The 22,392-nt window shown below is 59.0% G+C and overlaps 1 protein-coding gene across 1 annotated transcript in view; it reads right to left on the reverse strand.

The window, feature by feature from the left end:
• LOC141575832 (tensin-3-like) overlaps positions 1 to 22,392 on the reverse strand; it is an 86,303-nt gene that overhangs the window by 9,280 nt on the left and 54,631 nt on the right. The window contains 4 exon segments of the mRNA XM_074356841.1: positions 2,093 to 2,099; positions 11,766 to 11,842; positions 11,933 to 12,059; positions 12,869 to 13,038. Of these exon segments, the coding sequence (XP_074212942.1) occupies positions 2,093 to 2,099; positions 11,766 to 11,842; positions 11,933 to 12,059; positions 12,869 to 13,038 (381 nt within the window).

A 22,392-nucleotide genomic window follows, 5' to 3' on the forward strand; every position in this document is an offset into this window, starting at 1 on the left:
ACAGCCATTCGGCTCATGCGGGGGGTGGAGCGCAAGCCAGGGTGACACCCCCGGTCAATACACACACACATATATATATATTCTAAGACAAATGTGTGCTGAATTAATTAGCCAACCAGATGGTCTTCAGAGCCCACCCTTCAGCCCTGCTGATCAAAGCTGGGATAGGAAACCGGATGCTTGGTGTCACAGAGGGCCCTTGCACTCCTCCCTCACGTCTGCCTGGGTCCACCTTCCCCCTCAGGTGTGTCTGCCGAGTGGTTACCTGCCAGCACCACGCTGGGTGCTGTGGGAAACCAGGCCCCTGCCTGCCAGGTGAGCATTTTGTCCACATGGGGAGACTGGCATTAGCATCACACTGAGGGGCCCATGAGCTTCAGAAAGGCCTGCGGGGGGAACTGCTTCTGTCTGGGGAGCTGGAAGGCTTTCTGGAGGAAGTGGTAACTGCTAGAAGCCTGAAAGGTTGGCGGGATTCTGACAGAGCAAAAGCTGTGCGGGTAGGGGTGCGATGGGCAGCTTCCCGGGCTCTGCGCTCACAGAACAGGAGCTGGCAGCTGGCGGGGGCTTTGGGTCAATGGTTCTGTGAATCAGTGAGTGAGTCCACAGAGGCCAAGAGGTGAAAGGGGAAAGTTCAGGGCGCGATGTGCAAATATGGGTCGGGGGCTGGCCCGAGGCGGGGGAGGAGAGGAGCTGATCAGCCCCCAGGGTCCCGCGACAAGAAACAGCACAGAACTGTGGCATCAGAAGAACGTTTATCCATCGAGTCTGGTGCACCTGCTTCAGGGATGTGAGAGCATTTGCTGGGCCACATGGAGAGGTCACGGCCCGGAGGGCAAGCGCAGCCCCTGCTCCTGGGATCACCTCCTCCGTTAACGGCCGTCACAGCTCTGGGCCAACCTGCTCTGGGCCTCTTCTCAGTCCCGGCATCTCCTGGCTCCTCCTCACCATGTTCTCACGTTGTGCCTTCCCTGGTGATGCCCAGAGACAGACGATGACACCTTCAGTTTGGAAATCCGCCTCGTCCCCCTTCCTGGTTCCCAGCAGACGGGGTACTGGGGCACCGCAGGTGGAAGGAGGGAGCGGGCCTCTCCCGCTGGGCTCGGGGATGTCCAGCCCCCTCCCTGCACTTCCTTTACCCAGTCAGGCCGGGCAGGGGTCCGAACGCTGACTGAGGCTCCGTGGGAAGCTGGCTGACGTGTGTGCTGTCTGCTCGCCACAGTTTACATCACACGTCAGTTCCCAGGAAGAAAGGGGACTAGCGCTGCTCGCAGGCGGGGCCCCGACTCCCGGTCCTCCACAGCCCGGTGCTGGCTGGAGGGAGTGGCCTGACAGAAAAAATGACAGAGGGGGCCAAACATCACCCTTCACCCACATGCAGCTCTTCTCTGAGACGCAGGACCCACCACCTTTAACAAAAGTCAGGCACGTGACATTACAAAAAAACAAAAAACAAAACAAAAACATTTCCTTGTCTTCCTAGTTACATTTAAAAAAATCTTAAAAACATAAAAAGTATTCACTTGTGCATTAAATTACTCTCAATAATTACAAATTGCCATTCAATCTTTTCTATGACTTAGTGAAAAAGAAAATAAATTTAGCTGAGGTCAAGACTGTACTTGCCCATCCAGGTGAAGAAACTTTAGTTTTGTTATTTAACTGCCTGGAAAGTCAGCTTCCACCTCTGGCCCGTAATAAACAGACAAATTCACGGTAAACTTTTAGAAGTGAGTGAGACCACCTGCATCTGTCTGTCTGTCTGTCTCTCTGTCTCTCTATCTGTCTATCCAACCATCTACTGATCTGTCTGTCTGACTGTCTATCCATCCGTCTACTGACCTATAATCCATCCGTCTTCTGACCTATAATCCATCCATCTTCTCCATCTATCTCTCATCGACTGCTGTCCATCTGCCTCCCACATCTATGCTCCACCCCCTGTCTCCATCCCTCCACCCCTTCCTCCTGGTCACACTCTGGGGTGAGGCAGCAAACTGGGAAGCTCTTGTCTTCACCACTTGAGAGAGTTCTGCGAAATGAAGCGGTAACACCTCTCTGGTCTCCTCCTTTCTCTCTAGTTCCAGGTGTGAACCTCGGGGCTGCTGGAAGGAGAGCCCAGACCTCCAGGTTCTGGTCGTGGACCACGGAGCATGGTGCCCCTCTCTGGGACCCCAGCTGCTTCACCCTCAGAATCCCATCAGCAGAGTTGACGCATTGGTGGGTGGGTTTGGATCCAAGCTCACCTCCCCACTGTTTCCTTCTCCTTCCATCTCCCTTTGTAAATCAGAGGTTTCCTTCCACGGGGAATCGCTCTGTGTTTTCCGTCCACGGGGAATCGTCTGTGTTTCATGTCTGAGCTCTTGATTTTTGCCTTCTGTTTACCACGAGTTTCCCACAAAACATCTCGTAGGTAAAACAGTCCTCTTCCAGCTGCCAAACTCCAAATTTAAAGTATTATTTTAAAAGCAAGAGCGTACAAGAAGTTTGATAGCAGTGATCTTTTTTTAAAGGGAAGCTTATAATCCTCTCGTTTGTCTACAAACAACAGACCATTTCACCAACCTTCTTTCAAGCAGGGGAATGAGGCACAGGCAGCCAGATATAAAGACAATTTAGCAGAGAAAATCCCTAAAGACTGAAAAAGTGATGCCACAGCTGTTTTTTGATGAAAATCAAAGACCTCACAGAAGGAAATGATCACATCGACAGGTGACTGGATAAGGAAGGTGTGGTGTGTTTACACAATGGAATACTACTCAGCCATAGAAAAGAATGAAACATGCCATTTGCAGCAACACGGATGGACCTGGAGATCGTCATTCCAAGTGAAGGAAGCCAGAAAGAGAAAGAAAAATACCACATGTGGAATCTAAAAAAAGAGAATAAAAGGACACTGTGAACTCAGCTACAAAATAGAAACAGACTGGCAGACATAGTAACAAACTTATGGCTACCAGGGAAAAGGGGGTGGGAAGGGATAAATTTGGGAGTTTGAGATTTGCAAACGTTAGCCACTATTTATAAAAATAGATTTAAAAAAAACCAAATGCCTTTTGCACAGCACAGAGAACTATAGACAATACCTTGTAATAACCTATAATGAAAAAGCATATGAAAACGAATACATGTGTGTCTATGCATGACTGGGACGGTGTGCTGTGCACCAGACATTGACACACTGTAACTGACTGCACTTCAATTACTAAAGGAGTAAGAAGGAAATGATCAATGGTCCCCAATGGATAAACACACACTTCCTTGGCTTTGAGTGAAAATTCTCCTCTGTGAATCCTTATGTCAAACAGTCACATCACACGGACGTGCCCTGTGGGTGAAGGCCAGCGGGGGGCCCTCCCAAGGATGAACCCGCTCCCTCCTGTCGCAGCGTCCACGCCCTCATCACCCCCGACAGAGCCAGACAAGGCGCCAGCAGCGCAGACGTCGGGCGCCCTGCGCTGCCCACAGCCGGGGACTCTTCTGTGAAGTCCCCGTATCCAAACTGGAGTTACCCCTCCAAAAAACACTCCACCACCACCTTCCTTTCACTCAGTAACACACAAGAACCCGAGAATGCAGGCAAAACCACCCACTGCAATTGGGACCTTGTTCCTTCTCGTCTTCTGACGACGTCCCGTTTCTGTTCAGAGGTTTCGATCCAAACACACTGGGAAGAAAACACACTGGGCCCCGTTCCACGGGTGCTGTGCAGGGAATCCTAATGTGGGAACAGCTTTCTCTTCACAGTGAGTCTTGCCCAAGCAGTGTCTGCTCTGCAAGATGCCCGGAGAGAAGCCAGCTTCTCCACTGATGATGGAGGGCACTTGGCAACTGGCAAGGAACGAGCACACCGCAAACCGGGCTCAGGAAAACACACCCCTGCTCTCCTGCGGGCTGTAAGGAGGAATGGCATCGGGGCTGCAGGCCCCCCAAAGCCTGCACACGGGGCTGCGGAACGGGGGCCGGGGAAGGGGCCCTCGTGTCTCCGAGCCTGAGGCAGGACCACCCTCTGGGGCCCTCGTACGCTTTCCTCTTTAGAAAAAGCTGAGCCAAACCAGACACAACACGCTTCTTGTGCGCAGTCATGGGTGTGAAGACGGCTCACATGTGGGGCAGCCCTCCGCCCACTGCTCTCTGGGACTCTCTTGCAAAACAGGAGCGCCATCCCCATGAAACCCTAACCCCAGGGCCTCGCACGTGCTAAGTACACTCTACCACTGAGCTACAACCCCCCCACCAACTGATCTTTAAAAAACGAGTATCAGGCCTGGGAACTGGGTTCTGGCCACAACAGAGCAGCCCGCTCCTCCCGGGTCCCACCATGTCCAGCCACAGCCCCGGGCACCACACGGCCACGGGCATGGGGATGCTGACAGACAGAAGGAAGGATGCAGGCTGGAGAGGTGCCCTGACTGCCTCCCAGGATCCCGGACCGTCAGACAGAAACAGCTCCAGGGAAAGCCTGCGGCTAACCAAAGACCCAAAACAGAAACAAAAACAGTGTTGTAACAGCAGCAAACCTCGGCAATACCTGCCCTGTTCTGACCCAACACCCAGGGGACCCACAGCCTAGCCCACCATACCACACCGAGCGGAAAGTGGACCCTTCATGTCACCAGCACCCCCAACCCCGTCACAGGAGCAGTGGCCCTGGCTGCCCAGTGGGGCGTGGTCCGCAGGGTGCAGGGAGAGCTGGCGCCCCCCACTGAGCCTCCAGACCGAGTGCAGGGCTGCAAGTCCGAGGGCCGGCCCTGCACCCACCACCCCACTGCCCCAGGGTCACTGCCGGCTGGAAGGTGCGTCTGAACATCCAAACACCCACGTGGCTCAGGACCACCGCCGGGCAGGTGCGCTGCCTGAAAACAAGGGGGCAACCAGAGCTCGGGCGCGCACACCAGAGAAGTCCAGGGTACAACCTAAACCCACAGGCGGCAGGACCTCGGGAGCGGAGGGACAGGATGGCGGGGTACAGACACCCACAGACACCCAGGAGGGACCCTGAGACCCACACCTTCCAGGACCAGAGCGTGCGCTCACCTTCACAGGGTTGCCTGGGACCCCCGGCATTCTAGGAGCGTGTCTCTGTGCGCCCAGGCGCCCAAGAGAGCTGGCTGCCCAGTGCGTCCCAGAGCCGTCACACCGTCATCCCAGTCCTCCCACCCCTCCGCCCCCTCCCACCGCGTCTGTGAGGCCCGCCTGGCCTTCATGTAGCCAATCCAGCCCCTGCCCTGCCTGAGGCGACCTGCACATCAGATACCAGAGGTGCCTGGTATTCAGCAGCAGAGCTGGAAGGTGAACTGGTTCCCGGCCCCCTCAGGATGGGACAAGGCAGTGACCAGCCTGAAGCAGGACACGGGAGAGTGGGGTCTGGGGGAGGGGCTTTTAGACACCCAGCGCCTCCATGAACTGCACTAGGTTACCTTTGAGTCCCAAGATCAGACCTGCAGTGCCGACGCTTAGGTGGGCCGTCTGCAAAGCAGGTGGGACCCCAGGGCCAGGGCCAACCCCTGACTGGCCTTAACACCCTTTGGCCACACCCCCCTCACCCCCACGTGGGGATTCCGACTCAGCTGAGCGCTTCGTGCCTTTGGATGTCATTTGACCGTTTTCTTCAAATACAGGGAGGGGAAGCTGAAGGGGGCAAGTGGGCGGCAGCAGAATGACTGTCGATTAACGGTCCTCAGTGCGCGCACTGCTTGCCTAGAATGCACACTGACCATCACACCCAAACTCCACCCGGTTTCACTTTCCTCCTGCTCTCAGAGCCGCGCCCCCCCCGTCCCCAGGCGCCGATCGGAGTGTCCGCAGCTCTGAAATCATGAGTGTCTCAGACGTTTTTAAATCTGGGCAACGTCACATATACCAACTTCCTTTACAGCGAGGACAGTAACAGAAATTGGAGAGACAGCGGCTTTTGCGGAGCGCCTACTGCTGTACAGAAAAGGGTCGCCCCCTCCTACGGACGAGGAGAGCAGTGCTGAAAGGGGAGCTCAAGAAACTTGCTCGGGGAATTGCAGCTCTTGGGGACGGATGGAAATGCTGGCTGTCATGACCGTGGTGGTGGTTTCCTGGGTGCGGACGCCTCCACCAAATCCATCAGCCTGAGCATCTGAAATGTGTGGTTTGCAGACAGGAACCACACCACTGCAAAGGTGTTAAGAATTAAAAAGGAAAAAACAAAGTTGTTCAAACAACTTACTATACGTAAGGTGAACAGCACAGGGAACTATATTCAATACCCTGTCATGGCCTGTAATGAAAAAGAATATGAGAATATATATATAAATGGATCTCTGTGCTATACACCGGACACTAACACTAGTTTGTAAATTAGCTACACTTCATTTAGAAAGAATGCAGCTTGCTCAAAGGCGGTCAGCTCATCTCTATGCCTGAAAGCTGTGTTTTCCAACAAGACACCCTTGCCCCTCCATCAGGGAAATCTCAAAGTCAGCAGAATCAACGCAGTAAAACAGCCCTGTCCTAAAGGAACTGCCTCTTTGCTCCAAAAACAGAGGAACGCCTGCCTCGGAGGGGCCTGCCAGCCAGCTTCCCGCACGTGGATGGGGCCCGGGGCCTCTGGGGTAGCCTGCAGCCCTGGGACCGAGGCTCCCGGGCTCCCGCCAGCCACCGTCAGCAGCAGAGAGAGACCGCTCTCTCCCTGGATGTACAGGGGCCAAAATGCTCTTAAATTCACCTCTGGAGCTGGAAAAAGATTTCTGTCCCACCCGGACAGTTTCTAATATGTCAACACCCACCTGAAGCGTGTGGAAAATTACTGCCATGCATCAGATGGCATTAAAGTGACGGGAGATGTCTGGAGAGACATTATCTTCCCTTCAGCCACGGATAAGTTAAGTCTCCCACATCTGGAAGGCACTGCTCGCAGGACGTTCAGGCTGGAGAGGCGAGCGGGCAGCGGGAGCACCAGCCCAGGCTTGCTGCACTGAGCGTGACTGTCCCCTCCCCAGGAATCGCCCCACCCCGTCCTTCCAGCTGAGACACGCACACAGGCCGCGTCACTCTGGCCAGGCCCGTGCCTACCCGCCCGCCGCGGCAGCCTGGGCCACAAGCCGCCAGGCTCACCTGGAGATTGCAGAGGTGAGCCTCCGGGAGCCCTGGTGACAACCGGGCAGGTTACCTCGCTGACTGTGTATTCTGCTTTAAAGTCTTGGGCTCTGAATCCCTCCAGCAGGCAAGGCGAGGCTCATTCAGAAGCCCCCACTTTGACCCCCAGGCCGGCTTTCGGCGCCGAGTGAAGCACTGCTCTCCCAGGAAGGTGCAGGAGCACCTGGGCCCTGCGTCCTCCCGGGGCAGCCGGCGACCCCTCCGGGCCGGGGAGGAACCGGGCAGGCGGAGGAGTGATCCGAGCCGGGAAGCAGCAGGCTCCAGACCGCACATCTGTAAGCAGGCTTCCCTCTGCCCCGGGAGCCCTGGCTGCTGAGACAAAGCAGAGCTTTCTTCTGGAAGGAGGCGCCTCCGGACTGCAGGGCCGGGCGTCCTGTCCCACAGCTGTGGGACCCGGGGACACTGGGAAGAGCGGGACCCTCCGCAGCCGGGTCCCCCATCGGGCCCTGTGCCCGCATCCCAGCCCCTCCCGCTCCCCTCCGCCCCTCCCCCACCTCTGGGAGGTCAGTTCTCAGCCTCGCAGAGACATGGCCAGAGGCTGCTGGGAGAGGACCGGCGTGTACCTGGGCGCCGCGGGCACCGGGCGGTCCTAGGATAGGCCGGGAGACCGGGCAGCGGGAGGCGACCGCAGGAGGGCTGTCCCCAGAGGCGGCCCCCACCCGCCGGGGCCGGGGACTCTGGTTCCGGTGTCCTGGGGGAGTCGGGGCGGGTCGCGGGGCGGCCACCTCCGAGGAGGCCCATTCAGAGGGCGGCAGGAGAGCTCCTCCGAGGAAAGAATCTGGCTGTCCGGCGGCCTGCCCAGCGAGTGCCTCCCTCCGATGGCACGGCCGGCCCCACCCGCTCCCTGCCTGGTTTGCTTCCTCTCCATTTCTGCCCCCTTTTCCTTTTCCCTCCCTTTCATCTCTCCAGGCTCCCGGCTGAACCCTGCACCACTGGGCTCCAGTCCATGGCCAGTGCCACCCGAGTGGCTAGCGCGAGTGTCCGTGGGGCTGGGACCCCAGGGAGACAGCCAACCCGAACGAGCCCCCCAAGGCCCCCATCCAGGACCTGCACCTTGACAGAGGCAGATGCGCTTCCCTGGGATCCCAGGCTCACAGGGAAGCCTCCTGCCCTGTCCCCTTCCCTGGGACCAGGGCACCACCTCTCATCGCCCGGGCACCAGCCCCAGGCCTTCACTCCATCCCCTGCCCAGGGCAGCCGGGGGTGAGCGCTTTCCTCAAACCCCACAGGGCTTCCTCCCACAGCAGTGGCTCCCATACCCTCCTGCTGGCTGACTCTCTTTTCCAACCAATCAGCCAGCTTCACCTGGCTGGTGGCTTAGCTCAAACACACTAGATCCCTTTCTTCTGCTCTGCTCAAGTTCTTCACTCTACATGGAAGACCTCCCCCATCCCTGAACCTAAGCAATCTGGCGAGCTCCTATATACTCGTCAAAGCCCATTTCAAATGACCCTACACTTGGGACACTGTCCCCCCTCAGTCAGGTAAGTCCATGCTCCGTCCCTCATGGCCTCAGATCTGACCGTAAGAAGTCCGTTCAGCAGAGCAGAAGGGACTTGTCCTGGGTGTGGCCTCTGATATCGAAGCCCAGGGTGGTAGGCAGTGTACCACGAGGTCTACATCCACCTAGTGCAGCACAGAGTGGGTGCTCACCCCTCGCCTCTCCTGCCTCACGGGCCATGCACAGTCCCACTTGTCCGCCAAATCCTAGTGCGGACACCACACTCCCTGAAGTCCTCCCTGGAAGAGGGACCCATGACCCTCCTGGGAGTCCAGGGGGCCAGCACTCGCCCCGCCTCCAGGGCTGCACGGAGGCACTGGGCACGGTGCACATGGCAGGCTTCCAGGACACCTTCTAGCCACGCCGTGCAGAGTCACCCCTGCCCAGCCCTGCCGTGACCCTCTGACCCACTCATCAAGCCAGTGGAAGCTCACAGGCACTCACCTCTCACAGGATGGACGCCTGGCCCACCTCCCCAAGTTCGAGGCCAGGAAGGCCCCAAGGACCCTCCACCCTGAGGGCCGCGCAGGGCACTTCCTCTGGGTTGTTTATGGCCTGCAGGGTCTGCAGGAAATGCCCGGCCACAGCCCAGGGCAGGCCCAGCCGGCGGACAGACGGGCTTTTCCCGTGGCCCACGGCTCCCCGAACAGAGAGGAAGGCGGCCATCTGGCAGGGCAGCCAGGCCCAGGAAGGGCTGAGATGGACAGCGCTCCCCAGGGTGGGTCCTTCCCCTGGTGCAGGCGGGGCAGCCCATGGGGTGGGCAGAGGGGACAGCCGGGCCCGCTTTCTGAGATTCCACCTCTGTGCTGTGTCCAGCCTCTCTGTGACCAGGGCAGCTCTGGTGCGGACGCTTGCAGACTGGCCTGCCCTTCCTCCTTGTCCCCTCTGCTTGGCGGGGTGGGAGCAGCGGGGACTCGGCTGATGGCACAGGTGTGCTCCAGGTGGAAGCAACTCCCATGAAAGGTCACATTCAGAAAACTCGTCCCTAAAACCGTGCTGCCCCCAGGAAGTATCCAGGACCTGGGTCAGAGGGAGGCGGGCACCCACTCACCCCTTGTGCAGTCACCACCCAGTGCAGACACAGTGTCCCATCAGCAACGCCGACCCTCCCGCCCATGTCCGCAGCCACCATGCGCCGGGCTCCCCGAAGGAACAGCGTCTCCCTCCCACTCACTCACAGGTGCTCACGCCTTAAAAACAACACAGACTTTCACCTAGAACCTCTTGGACGCTGGATGCTGAGAACGTAAGGGTGAGTGAGGAGCAGACGGAGGACAGTTTGGAAGTTAAAGGGGGGGAGAGACGGAAACCCCATGCAGGCCTCTGCCTCCTGCAGGCTCGTCCCCGCCAGCCCACCCTCCCAGTGCCCCTGAGAACAGGAGGGCCGTCGGGGACAGCCTGCCACCCCTCCACCCTGACAGGCAGGGCTGGGCACCCCTCCTGACCCACTGCACACCGCAGCCACACCGGTGGTGATGTGAGACCGTGACACGCGGCAGGGGTGGGGGGCAGCAACCACGGGGGGGCCAATCTCTGGGAACCCCACCCCTTCCCCAAGGAGCTGGAATAACCCTCCTGCCTGTTAGCATATGAAGTTATGGGGGCACTTCGGGGCTCATCTCAGTTTCCTGGATGACCCCGTGCTCTGGGGCCACCTCTGGCCTCTCCAGACAGCCTGCATTCTGTCTGTGGGGTGCGTCCCCCTGAATAAACCTACCTTCACTCCACTGCTCTTGAATTCTTTCCTGCATGGAGCCAGGGACCCTCACATGATGGGGCGCATCCCCGGGGCTCCGCCCAACCCTGGGACCTGGCCGTGCCCCGCCCGATGCCCCCACAACCCCAGCCCCAAGTAAACCTCTCCCCGCACCGCTGACTGGCGTCCGGCTCTGTTTCTCCCTGACCTCATCGGCTGGCTGGCTGGGGGACAACCCGACACGTCTGGATTATGCCAAGCCAGCACCCGGTTCAGTCCGATGTGGGAAGACACACTAGTCAGAAGTCAGAGCCCAGCTGAGACCATAACATCAGAACCAGGCAAACTGGGAACAGCCACGGAGCCCCGAGTCAGGTCAGCTGCTCGAACCACCCGCATCTCCCCCAAGTGAAGCCCCGTCCTCCCCTCTTTCCAGAAACCACTGTGGCCCGAGCACTCCACCCGCCTGGCACTGCTCTGCACACGGCAGCCGGACCAGCGTGTCTCCAGTGGACCCGGTTGTGGCGGCATGGCACCCACTGACTTGGCCCAAACCCACTAACTGGGTTCCAGCGAGCTGCCCATCGTGGGGGACAGGGGACGGGGCTGTGTGGAGACAGAGATGCCATCCCTTTGCGTCTGAGTTATTGAAACAGAAGAACACGCACGAGGCTACACACGGCAGCATGGGCACCTCTCCGCCGTCCTTGCATTCGACGTTAGAGGCGCCAACACAGCACACGCTTCTCCACACCCTCCACGCACTCATGCTTGCTAAGGAGCTGGTCTCTGCATGTGCACACTGGGCCACACGGGAAACTCTGCAGGACAGACGGCCCTTCTGTTAAACGACCTGGGATCTGGGTTCCTCAGGAGGGAGGGGCAGTGGAGCGGCCATCGTCCCCAGGACAAGAAGTGGGATTAAACACACAGTCAGCCTCCCACCTTCCCAGAGGTGCACCTGAGGGACCCACTCCCTGCTTTCCGGGGCAGAAAGCAGCGACATGGAGAACCCACAATGACTGAGGAGAGCAATTTTTAAATGGGAACACGGCTTGAGCCGCAGCCCCTCCACCGCCTGACTATGGACTCTCCAGGCAAGTGGCATCTACCCGGGAGGCGGAGCTGAGTAGCCCAACCAGCACGCATCCACGCTCCCTCCGTGGGGTGGGCGCAGGGGCGTGTTAGGTGCCCAGGAGGGAGCAGAACCACCCCTGTGCTGGGGGACCCAGGATGGGGACCACACCCAGGACGTAGGAGCCAGGACAGGGCCCCGGAGGCGGCAGAGGTCCAACGCCCCAGCAGACCCCAGCTCACCCCTGCACCCCTCCACCCCATGGCCAGTGCTGCCCTTGCTGTCCAGGCTGCTGCGGTGCGACCCAGGCACGTGGCGGTGCTCCTGCATGAGAGGACGCCCAGGGCGGAATAGAGCGGGGTCTTAACCTGAGCTCCTCTGTACAGGCTGCTGCCACCCATCGGGGGCCCTGGGGGGCTGAATGGAGGGTAACGGGGGGTCGTCACTGCGGAATAAAGCAGAGTGAGGCGCCGTCCGTCCCCGAGTCCTCTCTGAGGGGCCATCGTGCAGGCGGCCAGCTCTGCTCCCTCCTTACTGTACGGCGTCTCCGGAGACATGGGGAACGCAGGCGTGAGGGGCAGGGTCTCACTGCCACTGCCAGTGGGCGAGAAGACCCTGCCGTCGACCCCGTCCAGGTCCTGGGGGTACACGGGGATCGCCGTCTGGAAGTGGCATGGGGTGGGGGTCAGGTGAGCCAGCCCTGGTCTGAGCGCGGGCCCAGGAGGCAGGGGTGGAAACCCAGGAAGTGCAGTGGCCATAAAGGTGGGGGAGCGTTGGGTGGTCCAGCCGGTGACAGCCACGTGGTGAGTGGAGCTGGTGGGGAGTCTGTGCGGGGGTGAGCGCCCGGGGAACGAAGTAGGTGAGTGACCTTCACCCGCAGTGTGTCCCCAGGCAGGTACGCACACGGCGCACTGAACCCACAGCTCAGGGAAGAGGCTGCCTGGACCCGTTTCCTCTATGGGCCCTGGCTCGGTGCCTGGATTAACATTAACGGTGACGTTCTCCTCCCCGTCTGCTCTGGGCCCCAGCGCTCCCGCCTGGACAGCACATGAAACCTGACATGAAAGGGTTCCTGGTCTGGGGGCTTGCCGACCCATCTTACTTCGATTCTGGTTAAAAGCCTGAACCATGCCTCCCGGAAGATGCTCTGATGTTCTCCCCAGGGGGTGGGGCGGGCGTCCCATGTCCACACTGACACACACGTTCTCCCTGCCCCCCTCCCAGGGACCCCGAGGGGCCTTGGGTGGGGACTTGGGCCCCCCTGCGGGGACCTGGAGGAAGTCTGTTTGCGGCTGGTGGCTGCTGTCCGCCCACGGAGTTCCGGGCCCTCATCCCTCCCACGGGTCAGAACACAGAGGTCCGATGACCGGAGCAAGGCACACGCCCAGGGCCCGCTCGGGACAGCGACCGTGCACCCATGCTCTGCACCCACACCCTGCCTCGGGCCAGGCCCCAGGCGTGCTGTGGCTACCTCCTTGGCGCTGGCTGGAGAGAGAAAGAACACCAGGCTTGGGGCCTGTTCCACACTGGTGGGCTTCCCCCAGCCGCACTTGGACTTGGAGAAGGCTGGGGGCCCCCCGGTGTTATTGTCATACTGCCCAATGCTCAGCTTCTGGAACCTTCCTCTCAGGGGCTCGTCACCTGCAGGGAGGGAAACAAGTGGGCTGGAGGCGCGTTCCGCGCGGGGCAGACCGCCAGCCCGTAACCGCGACCGACTTTAAACCTCTCAGAGACACTCGATTCATTATTTTTTCTTTTTCTGGTTCCAGAGCACCTTCCTCACCCGACAGGAAACCCCAGCCCCCTCCCGCGGCCCCAGCAACCACTAACCCACTTTCCGTCTTGATGGGTTTGCCTGTTTGGACATTTCATTGACAGGGAACCCCAGGGCTCCGGCCGCTCTCCCCCGGCATGACCGGTTACCACCCACTGTCAGTCTCTCCCACCGCCGGTTCCACCAGGACCTGTGTCCAGCGGGCTCCCCAGAATGGAGAGCCGGCTGGGCACCCAGCGGGGGCTCAGGAAGCACGGGGTGGGGGAACCCGGGGCCCTGGACCGAGCCCACTTCCCAACCCCCAGAGTCAGCAAGGACTCTCCGTGGTGGTCGAGCTTGGAAAGGCCCCAGCGGCCGCAGGCATGGGGACTCACAGTCTGAGACCCCTGCCTGAGCTCAGCGCCCCCTCCTGCAGCACCTGCAGGCACCTCTGAGGCCAGAGGGCCTGCGTGCCGCTTCAGGACCACCACAGAGGGAACAGCCACTTTGACCAGACACAGACGTCTTTTTCTTGGGTCACCAATGTGTACACATTTCCACCTGCCTACATGGTCGGTCGCCTTCTTTACATGTTGTACTGCATCTTTTAGAAACATTTTACCCCTTCTTGTTTTTACAGAGAGGGTGTGGGAGGGGGGTGCGGGGCCCCGGAGGGAGGCTGGCCCCCACCCCGACACAGGCAGGGCCCAGACGCCATTCCCAGGGCAGGACAGGTGCATGGTGGGGGCCCAGCGCTTTTGGAAGGTGGATCGGGGTGGAAACGCCCGTGGGTGTCAGTCAGTGATGGGCAGGAGGACCCTGTGAGCCTGGCCACCCCAGGAGGGGACGACTGATGCCCCCCAAGGCTGTCGGGTCACAGCACGCGAAGCACGTCACCCAGGGAGACACCCAAATGCGCTGCTCTGAAATGGTGTGCAGCGGGGCAGCCCTTGACCTGCCTCCTGCAGCCCATCAGAGCTGAGAAATGCAGAGGCCTTCCCAGAAGGGACGGGGGGACCAGGAGATGGCCTCTGTCCGACAGGCAGGGCAGAAACAGTGTCCTGCAGACGTGGCATGCTGCGGCCATGCCAGCGCGCTGGGAGCAGGCTGTGGGTGCTCCCCAGGGGTCTGCTGCTGGCCTGCAGAGGACAACCTGCACCCTGACCTCCACGTGATGTGACCTCAGCCCTGACCTTTGAGCCAGAGGGCTTCAGGAACCGAGGCCCCCTCCAGCGTGCGGTCCTGTGTATGAGACCAGCCTCAAGGATGCACTCAAAGGCACTGCTGTGAAAACACATCCGGGTGGGACCAGGGCCCACGAGGAAACACGCAGAGCCGAGCAGGCAGTCTCAGGAGCCATCCGTCCCTGCAGCTGGTGCGGATCTGTGGGTGGCCCCGCTCCTGGGCTTCCTCCAGGCCCCAGAAACATCCCCTGGGAGGCAGGACACACCTCCACAGCCAGGTGGTGCTGTAGGCACGTCAGTGATTAAGCACATGTGTGGCTGCATCACCGTGCCGCGTGCCAGAAACTGACACGGCGTTGTGCACTGACCGCACTTCAATAAAGAATGTAACAAACACAAAAATACAACCAAAAAGGAATGATCTATGTGGACCATGGAGTAGGGGGGACCCCTGGCTGAGATCGGGGACCCCTCCTTCTGCACACGTGCCAGCGCGGCCGTGGAAGCCCCCTCCACCTCTCATGTCCTTCACCCCTCGTGAACTTTGGGTAACGACGTCTGAGTCCTCCCAGCTTTGGAACTGCCCCCAGCAGGCAGAAGTGCCCCGTCCCTGGGCAGCGGCCAGGCTCCAGGTGGCCAGGACACAGACGAACACAGACAGGCTCCAGGCGACACTCAGGCCACCTGGCTGTGCACGGGAATCACATTCATGGTCTGGACCCTCGGGCCGACCCTGCCCTGTGAAGTCACAGCCTGTGGAGTGAGGCCAGGAGGCTGGCGTCTTCGTAAAATTCCCCAGCGTTTCCAAACACACAAACCAGTGGGAGGACCAGGGCCAGTCTCCAGCATAGAGTCACGCATGGGGGAGCATTTAAAATCATTCTGACGCCAAGCAGGATCCAGGCCAATTCACCCCAACCTCCTGGGGGAAGCCTGCAGGCATGTGCAAAGCTCCTGCGACTGACACACTCCCAGGTGGCAGTGCCGAGCGGGCGGACGCATGACCTTCGCCTCCACCTGGGTGGCTGCCAGGGGCAGCATCTTCACACGGGGGCCTGCCCACGGGTTCTGGAAACTCCCTCGCATTCCTGGGAGCAAAGGCCAACACCAGGGATGCACACAGATGGCCTGCCCCCGAGTTAGCTCCAGGCTCCCCATTTGGATAAACGTGCTTCCTCTGCAGAGCGAGTGTCAATGGGAGAAGGGCAGAGCGACAAGGAGACGCCCAAACACGCTTCCAGACTGATTCAAGCGGCTCTGCTCTCCCTGATGCGGAAATGCAGACGGACTCCCCCACAGGGCGTGTTCCCAGGGAGCGGGGACATCTGTCAGTTAGTCCCCATCCGACCCCAGGGCCTCAGGGGACGTGGGAACCAGGCCAGCAGGCTCCGCAGATCTGTGCCCAGAGGCCCAGGGAGGGCAGCTGCCTTGAGGACTGTGGGACTGGAAGTCCTCCGCACCGGGAAACGCAGAAGAGCTGGGCAGGAGGGAGCCTCTCCTCTAAAGACGTTTTTTAATGGAAATGATCATGTCCAGAAAGCTAGGAGGCGCACCCTTGCACTGCGAGGAGTGCAGGAGACCGTGTCCTGCGCAGGCGTGCCTGTGACTCACGGCACAGACCCCATGGGACTGCTGCCCTCAGGGCGCCAGCGGCAGAGGCTGGCACCTACTTTCCACTCCTTTCTGCTTCTTTGAGTCTCTTCCTTTTCTGTCATTACCTGCCCACTCCGCCCCCGCCCCAGAGCCCTGGATCTCACCGGCCGCCTCCTCAAACACTTGAGGAAGCATGATGTTTCCACCACACACCTCAGGACGGTCACAAGGACTGTCCACTTGTGGGGCCTCCTTCCACAGAAGGTGAGCCAGGAAGGTGCAGCCCCAGGCACGCACGGCTGATGGCGGTGAGGAGGAACAGCACAGGACTTCAGGTCCCGGGCCATCTTCCCATCATCTCTTCCCTGTCCTGACCCAGGGGGCTCACCACCACCCACCCCGGGATGAGGCAAATTCCACGTCTCGCCTGTGAAGGCCCATCATGCATCGGGGGTCACTTCCGTGCGGACCAGCTCGTGTCCACCACGCTGAGACAGAGCTTCCAGAAACACGCCCCCGACACCGGACGCCCGGGGTCTCCAAAGAGGGCTTGCCAGCACCTGAGGAAGCATCTCCTCAGCACGTCAATGAAAGAGCCACCGGGGGAGGGGGTTATAGCTCAGGGGTAGAGCGTGAGCTTAGCAGGCACGGGGTCCTGGTTCAATCCCCAGCAGAAAAGAACTGTTAAAGAAAAAGGAAAGAAGGAATTGCCATGTGGCCCAGCAGCCCCACTCCCGTGTGTGTGCCCCAGGGAACTGAGAAGAGGTGATGGAACGAACACTTGTGCACGAACGTTCACACGGCCCTGCTCACAAACACTGGAGGTCCCCACCCACGGACGGAGCACAGCGCAGTGCAGCCATGCAGAGGAACGCCACTCAGCCCTGAGCACAGCAGGGATGAGCCCGACAAATGTTAGTTATGCCTGCATTGACACGGAACACCCCGAAGAGGCCGATCCACGGAGACAGAAGGCAGACCGGGGGCGGTGGGATCTGGGGAAGTGTGGAGCGGGGCCGACTGCAGTGGGTGCAGACTCCTCCTGAAATGACAGAAGTGTCCTGGACCCAGACAGTAGGGACAGCTACACAACATGGAAGGCACATGATGTCACAATACTGTGCACTTGAAAATGGTGAAAATGGTCAATTTTATGTCACATGTATTTTTCTGCAGTGAGAATGTGAGGGTGGTCCACAGATCTCTGATGGCTGCGTGTGTGAGCAGCTTACGGGAGCCACAACCTTGGTTTCACGATGGTGAAGACGGTGCCAGGAGACAGAAGTTCTAAAAGCAGGACCGCGGGCCCGGGAGGGTTCAGAACCAGAGCTGCAGGCCAGCCCAGCATCCAGGGACGTGGGAACACGCCCGTCAATGTGACCTCGTGGGGCCCTGAAACCCGTGTGTGGAGCGAGGGTCATTGGGGGCAAAAGGAACTGAGTCACTCACCCCAAATTCAAAGGGCGCTTCTGCAGAAAAACAGAAAGCATCTCCAACAAGAGCTACCCTACTTCCCACCATGAAGGATGTTCCCACCCGGAGCGCGGAGCTTCCGTGTGCCTGCGGGCACCCGACTCGCGGCCCCTGCTCACAGTCCTGAAGAATCCGTCTGAAGCCACGTGGGGCGCCCGGCGTCCTGACCCCAGGCAGGAGTGTCTTTTTAGATCTCACGGCACAAGCACACCCCACCCGCCACTTCATCTCAGGCAATGAGAGCTCAGCTGGAGAAACTCCAGTTTCGTCTGCGGCCACGAACAGAGGGAAGAGTCCTTCACAGGAACACAACCGACCCCCTGGCCCTGGTCGCTGGCCCTCAGCCCGCAACCTCCCCCATCCTGGGTCCCTGGTGGGCCTGGCAGGAGCAGCACCCCCGTATTCCCAGGGCCCCCTGCTCTGCAGGAGCTCCTGATGGGGGCAGGGACAGTGGTGCCTGGGAGGAGCTGGGACCCCTGGGCACAAGGGGAAGAGACGGGTCGGGAGGCATCTCAGAGAGAACGTGACCCTGGGCTGACCCTGGGGACTTGCTCAGCTCTTAAAATGGCATGAATGAGCCCAAACCCAGGCTGCATGAGGCCTGAGAGCCTGACATCTCAAGACAGGTCTGTCTGTGGCCAGGCCCCCTCGCGGTCTGAAACCCACCAAGAGAACCGAACCGTGGCTCCAGGGGGTGAGCTCTTGCTGTCTCCCGGGTGACCGGGGGCGTGACCTCCACCCTCTTATCCCTGAGACCGCCTGCCATTGCCAACGTTGGGCCTCTGCCAGGCGGGACACAGAGCTGCCGCGCGGGGACACCGGGCCGGCCCGCCCCCGGGACCCAGGAGCAGCCCCATCTGCAGCTGGTCTCCTGGACTTGGAATGGCAAGGAGGACAGGCCCGAGGGTGGAGAGGTGAGGCCGGAGCCCTCTTTCTTGGCCCCACACGTCCCCAGACCTCAGGCTCTGCCCCTGAGCTGGGACCCTCTTCCTGGACATGCCTGGGAACACACACAGGGTGGCCATGCAGGAAGTGCCCCAAGCCGGGTCTGAGCCTGAGTCACCCACCCTCTCTGACCTGGTACTTCCTGTCTGAATGGACAGGACAGCCCATCCTTGGGCGCGTCTACCCAGAGGAGCCAGGAGCGCCCCACGCACGGCGCCTCCTTTGTTCTGTGCAGCCCAGCTCCTCTGTCCCGTGCCTGGGCAGGCACGAGGCTGCTCCCCAGAGCCGCAGAGGGGGCGCAGTCTTGCGGCATCGGGCTGGGGTCCCCGGCAGGCGGGGGTCCTGCTGCTGTGGGGTCGGCCTGAGGTGCCCTTTCTGAGATGCCTGCAGAGTCTGCATCCCCGGGGAAAGGAGGTGACCCCGAGGGCAGCCGTTCCATCTCCTGACCGGGTCAGGGGCCTGTCCGGGCACCTGGCCCCCCAGCCCTGGGACACCCGTGGACTCCCCACACCTCGGCTCTCCCCGCGTCTGCACAGCCCGGGGCAGCCATCCTCCAGGAAAGTCCATGCTTCCTGCTCCCCAGTGCCCCTGGCTCTCTGCCCCACCCACCACCTGGGGCTCGTGCACGCCACCTCCCCACCACACGCCCCCAGAGACCCACACGGTGGGAATCCACGGCTAAGATCCTTGCTTTCCACACTGGATCCCTGTGGCGGGGCACATGTAGCTTTATGTAATTTAAACTGATGGGCTCCCACTGTCAGTGGCTGAAGTCGGTACTTGTCACTGCTCTGAACTGCCTGCAGCATAAATCAGTCCTTGGACGCAGGCAAGACACCTGTGTCTGCAGAAGCCCTCAAAGGCAGCACTGGCCATGACGTCCCAGAGTGTCTGTAAGCAGAACGCGGGGCTGCCAGGGCCCTGCGACTGTTGGCGGCGGTTGATGTAACAGAAACACGGTATTTGGACAACAGGAGGCAAGTTGCCCTTAGGTATGCGGGAAACGGAGGGCTGCCTGCCATCCATCCTTAATTGTCACAGACTTCTTCTGTTTCTTGGGTATCATCCGTTGAAATCTCCCCCCATGTAGAGGATGTGATGGAAGAAACCCCTGTGGGCAGGGCGGCAGAGAAGCGGGGAGACCTGGGGTGTGGGGTGGCACCAGGTCCCAGGGCGCCCAGACCAGAGCTGGGTAGCCACGGGGGCACCGTGAGATGCCCCCACATCTCAGCCCATTTACAAGCTCCTCCGAGGCTCTCTGAGACCAGACCCCACCTCTGCAGGGCCTCTCTCTTGTCCTGTGGGGAGACTGGCTCCCTGACCTGTCCCATGATGAATCTCGCTGAGGTCCCCATGCCAACCCAGTGGAGCCACAGGGGACCCGGGAGAGTCCTCTGCATTTCCGCCAGCACTGCACCCTCTATTCACAACATCAGCACGTGCCAGGAAACAAGATGAATACGTCACTGGCACTGCCCTTGAGGGGTTATACGGCTGGTGGCAAAACATGAGACTGTGCAATAAGGACACAGCCATGGGATGCAGAGTCAGATACACAGAAGCTCAGTTTACACATCATGGTGAGTGTGAAGGCCAGGGTGACGCCAACAAGCTTCAATGTAGTGCCTGGAGTAGTACAGGTGCTCAGAGCAGCAGGGCTTACCAGCACATTTACCACTAGCATCCTCATCACCACCATCACCATCACCATCACCACCATCACCATCATCATCACCATCATCACCACCATCACCACCATCATCATCACCATCATCACCACCATCACTACCATCATCATCACCATCATCATCACCAACATCATCACCATCATCGCCATCAGCACCATCATCATCACCATCACGACCATCATCACCATCATCATCACCACCATCATCACCACTATCATCACCATCATCATCACCATCAGCACCACCATCATCATCACCATCAGCACCATGATCATCACCATCACCATCATCGTCTTGACAATCATCACCATGATCTCCACCGTCACCATCATCACCACCATCACCACCATCATCACCACCATCATCATCACCTCAGGGCATGACCTGTATGATCCTTACTAACTTCATGACACTGGGGTCTCTGTGACGACCCCTTGTCTACAGCCAGAATGAAGACACGTGTGGCAGTCAGCACCTGGGGTCAAGATGCCAGGCAGGCCAGGGAGGGTCTCATGCAGAAGAGCCAGCGTCTTGGAACTTTCCAGCCTATTTCCCATCTGTAAGCAAGACTGGAGGTGGCTCTGATCAGACACTATCCCATCCCAAGAGGGCTGAGCCTCAGGCACACAGACATGGAACAACACCTGTGGGGGTGACAGCCACCATCCTCGGCGTGTCATGGGGCCTTTCAGACTCGCTGCGCCCTCCAACTCAGTAAGATTGGACTGAGAGCCATGTGTGGACCGGCTCAGCTGCACAGCCCTGGCTCCCCGATCTGGGGGAAGGAAACCTGCTGGGGCTGGAGTGCCTTCAAAGCACAGGTTTCCAGCACCCCCAAGCCTTCTGCAATGTTCCACGCCTCAGGGTCAGCAGGGCAGCTCTACAGTTTTATGACTTCCCTTGCATCAATGACTTTTTTCCTCTCCCTGGCTGATCTAGCTTTCTGCACCTGAGAGATGTAAATACCGACATTTAAGTATTAAAATCAAGTGGGTAAACAATGAGGTCCTGCTGTATGGCACAGAGAACTACACTCTATACCTTGTAATGACCTATAATAGTAGAACATGAAAAGGAATATTTATCTGTATAAATGAATCACTATTCTGTACACCAGAAATTAACACAGCATTATAATTGGACTATACTTAAAAATTTTTTTCAATTTAAAAATTTTAAAAATCAAACAAAAATCTCTCTGTACCTGCCAGGGAGGGAAGGACGGTCTCCTGCCCCCTCAGTTCTAATAGCTGAGAGCTACAGATGTGTGCATTCTTGGCAGGATCTCTATCAAGACAAGATGTCCCAGAAGGAGAACCAGAAGTCAGCGTGCAGGCTGTTCTGAGAGCCCCCCGCACTGTCCACAAGCTGCATCAGATGCTGTGTGAGTCCCAATGCACTGCACCTCCCAGCTTGGCACTGCCCTCACACAGGAGCTCACTGTGGGTGGAACACCGGCTCTGGGGTGGGAGGCCAGTCCCTGAGCCGTGAGCCACCCTCGTGCTCCTACCAGAAGCTCACTTCCAAACTTCAGGAAGGTCTCTGAGGATGAGCATCCAATTTGCTCACCTCTACTCCCCAGACACCACCAGAGCTCTAAAAGCACAGGGGAAAAAACCCAACGCATGCCCGAGATTCCTACCAGGCAAGAAATGGATTAAGAAACACTCCAATTGGATCTGCATAATTAATAACCAAACATGCTGAGTGTTACGGATTTGTTGATGTATTCAAGTCCTTTCATTTCAAAAATGACACTGAATTATTTTTATGATAAAAGGAACTGGAGAAGATCTAAAAATCAAAATAAAAATTCCAGTAATTCCAGTAGTGAGTTTATCAAGTCACTGAAGCATGGCCACCTGGAAAGAGGAGGAGATGGGGACCTGGAAGGGGAGATGAGGACCTGGAAGGGGAGGAGATGAGGACCTGGAAGGGGAGATGAGGACCTGGAAGGGGAGATGAGGACATGGGAAGGGAGGAGATGAGGACGTGGAAGGGGAGGAGATGAGGACCTGGAAGGGGAGATGAAAACCTGGAAGGGGAGATGAGGATGTGGAAGGGGAGGAGATGAGGGACTTGGAAGGGGGGAGATGAGGAACCTGGAAGGGGAGATGAAGACGTGGGAAGGAAGGAGATGAGGATGTGGAAAGGGAGGAGATGAGGACATGGAAAGGGAGGAGATGAGGGACCTAAAAGGGGAGGAGATAAGGACTTGGAAGGGGAGATGAGGACGTGGAAGGGGAGGAGATGAGGACCTGGAAGGGGAGATGAGGACCTGGAATGGGAGATGAAGACCTGGAAGGGGAGATGAGGACCTGGAAGGGGAGATGAGGACCTAGAAGAGGAGATGAGGACC

Source organism: Camelus bactrianus, chromosome 33, assembly GCF_048773025.1.
Source record: "Camelus bactrianus isolate YW-2024 breed Bactrian camel chromosome 33, ASM4877302v1, whole genome shotgun sequence".
Lineage (NCBI taxonomy): Eukaryota > Metazoa > Chordata > Mammalia > Artiodactyla > Camelidae > Camelus > Camelus bactrianus.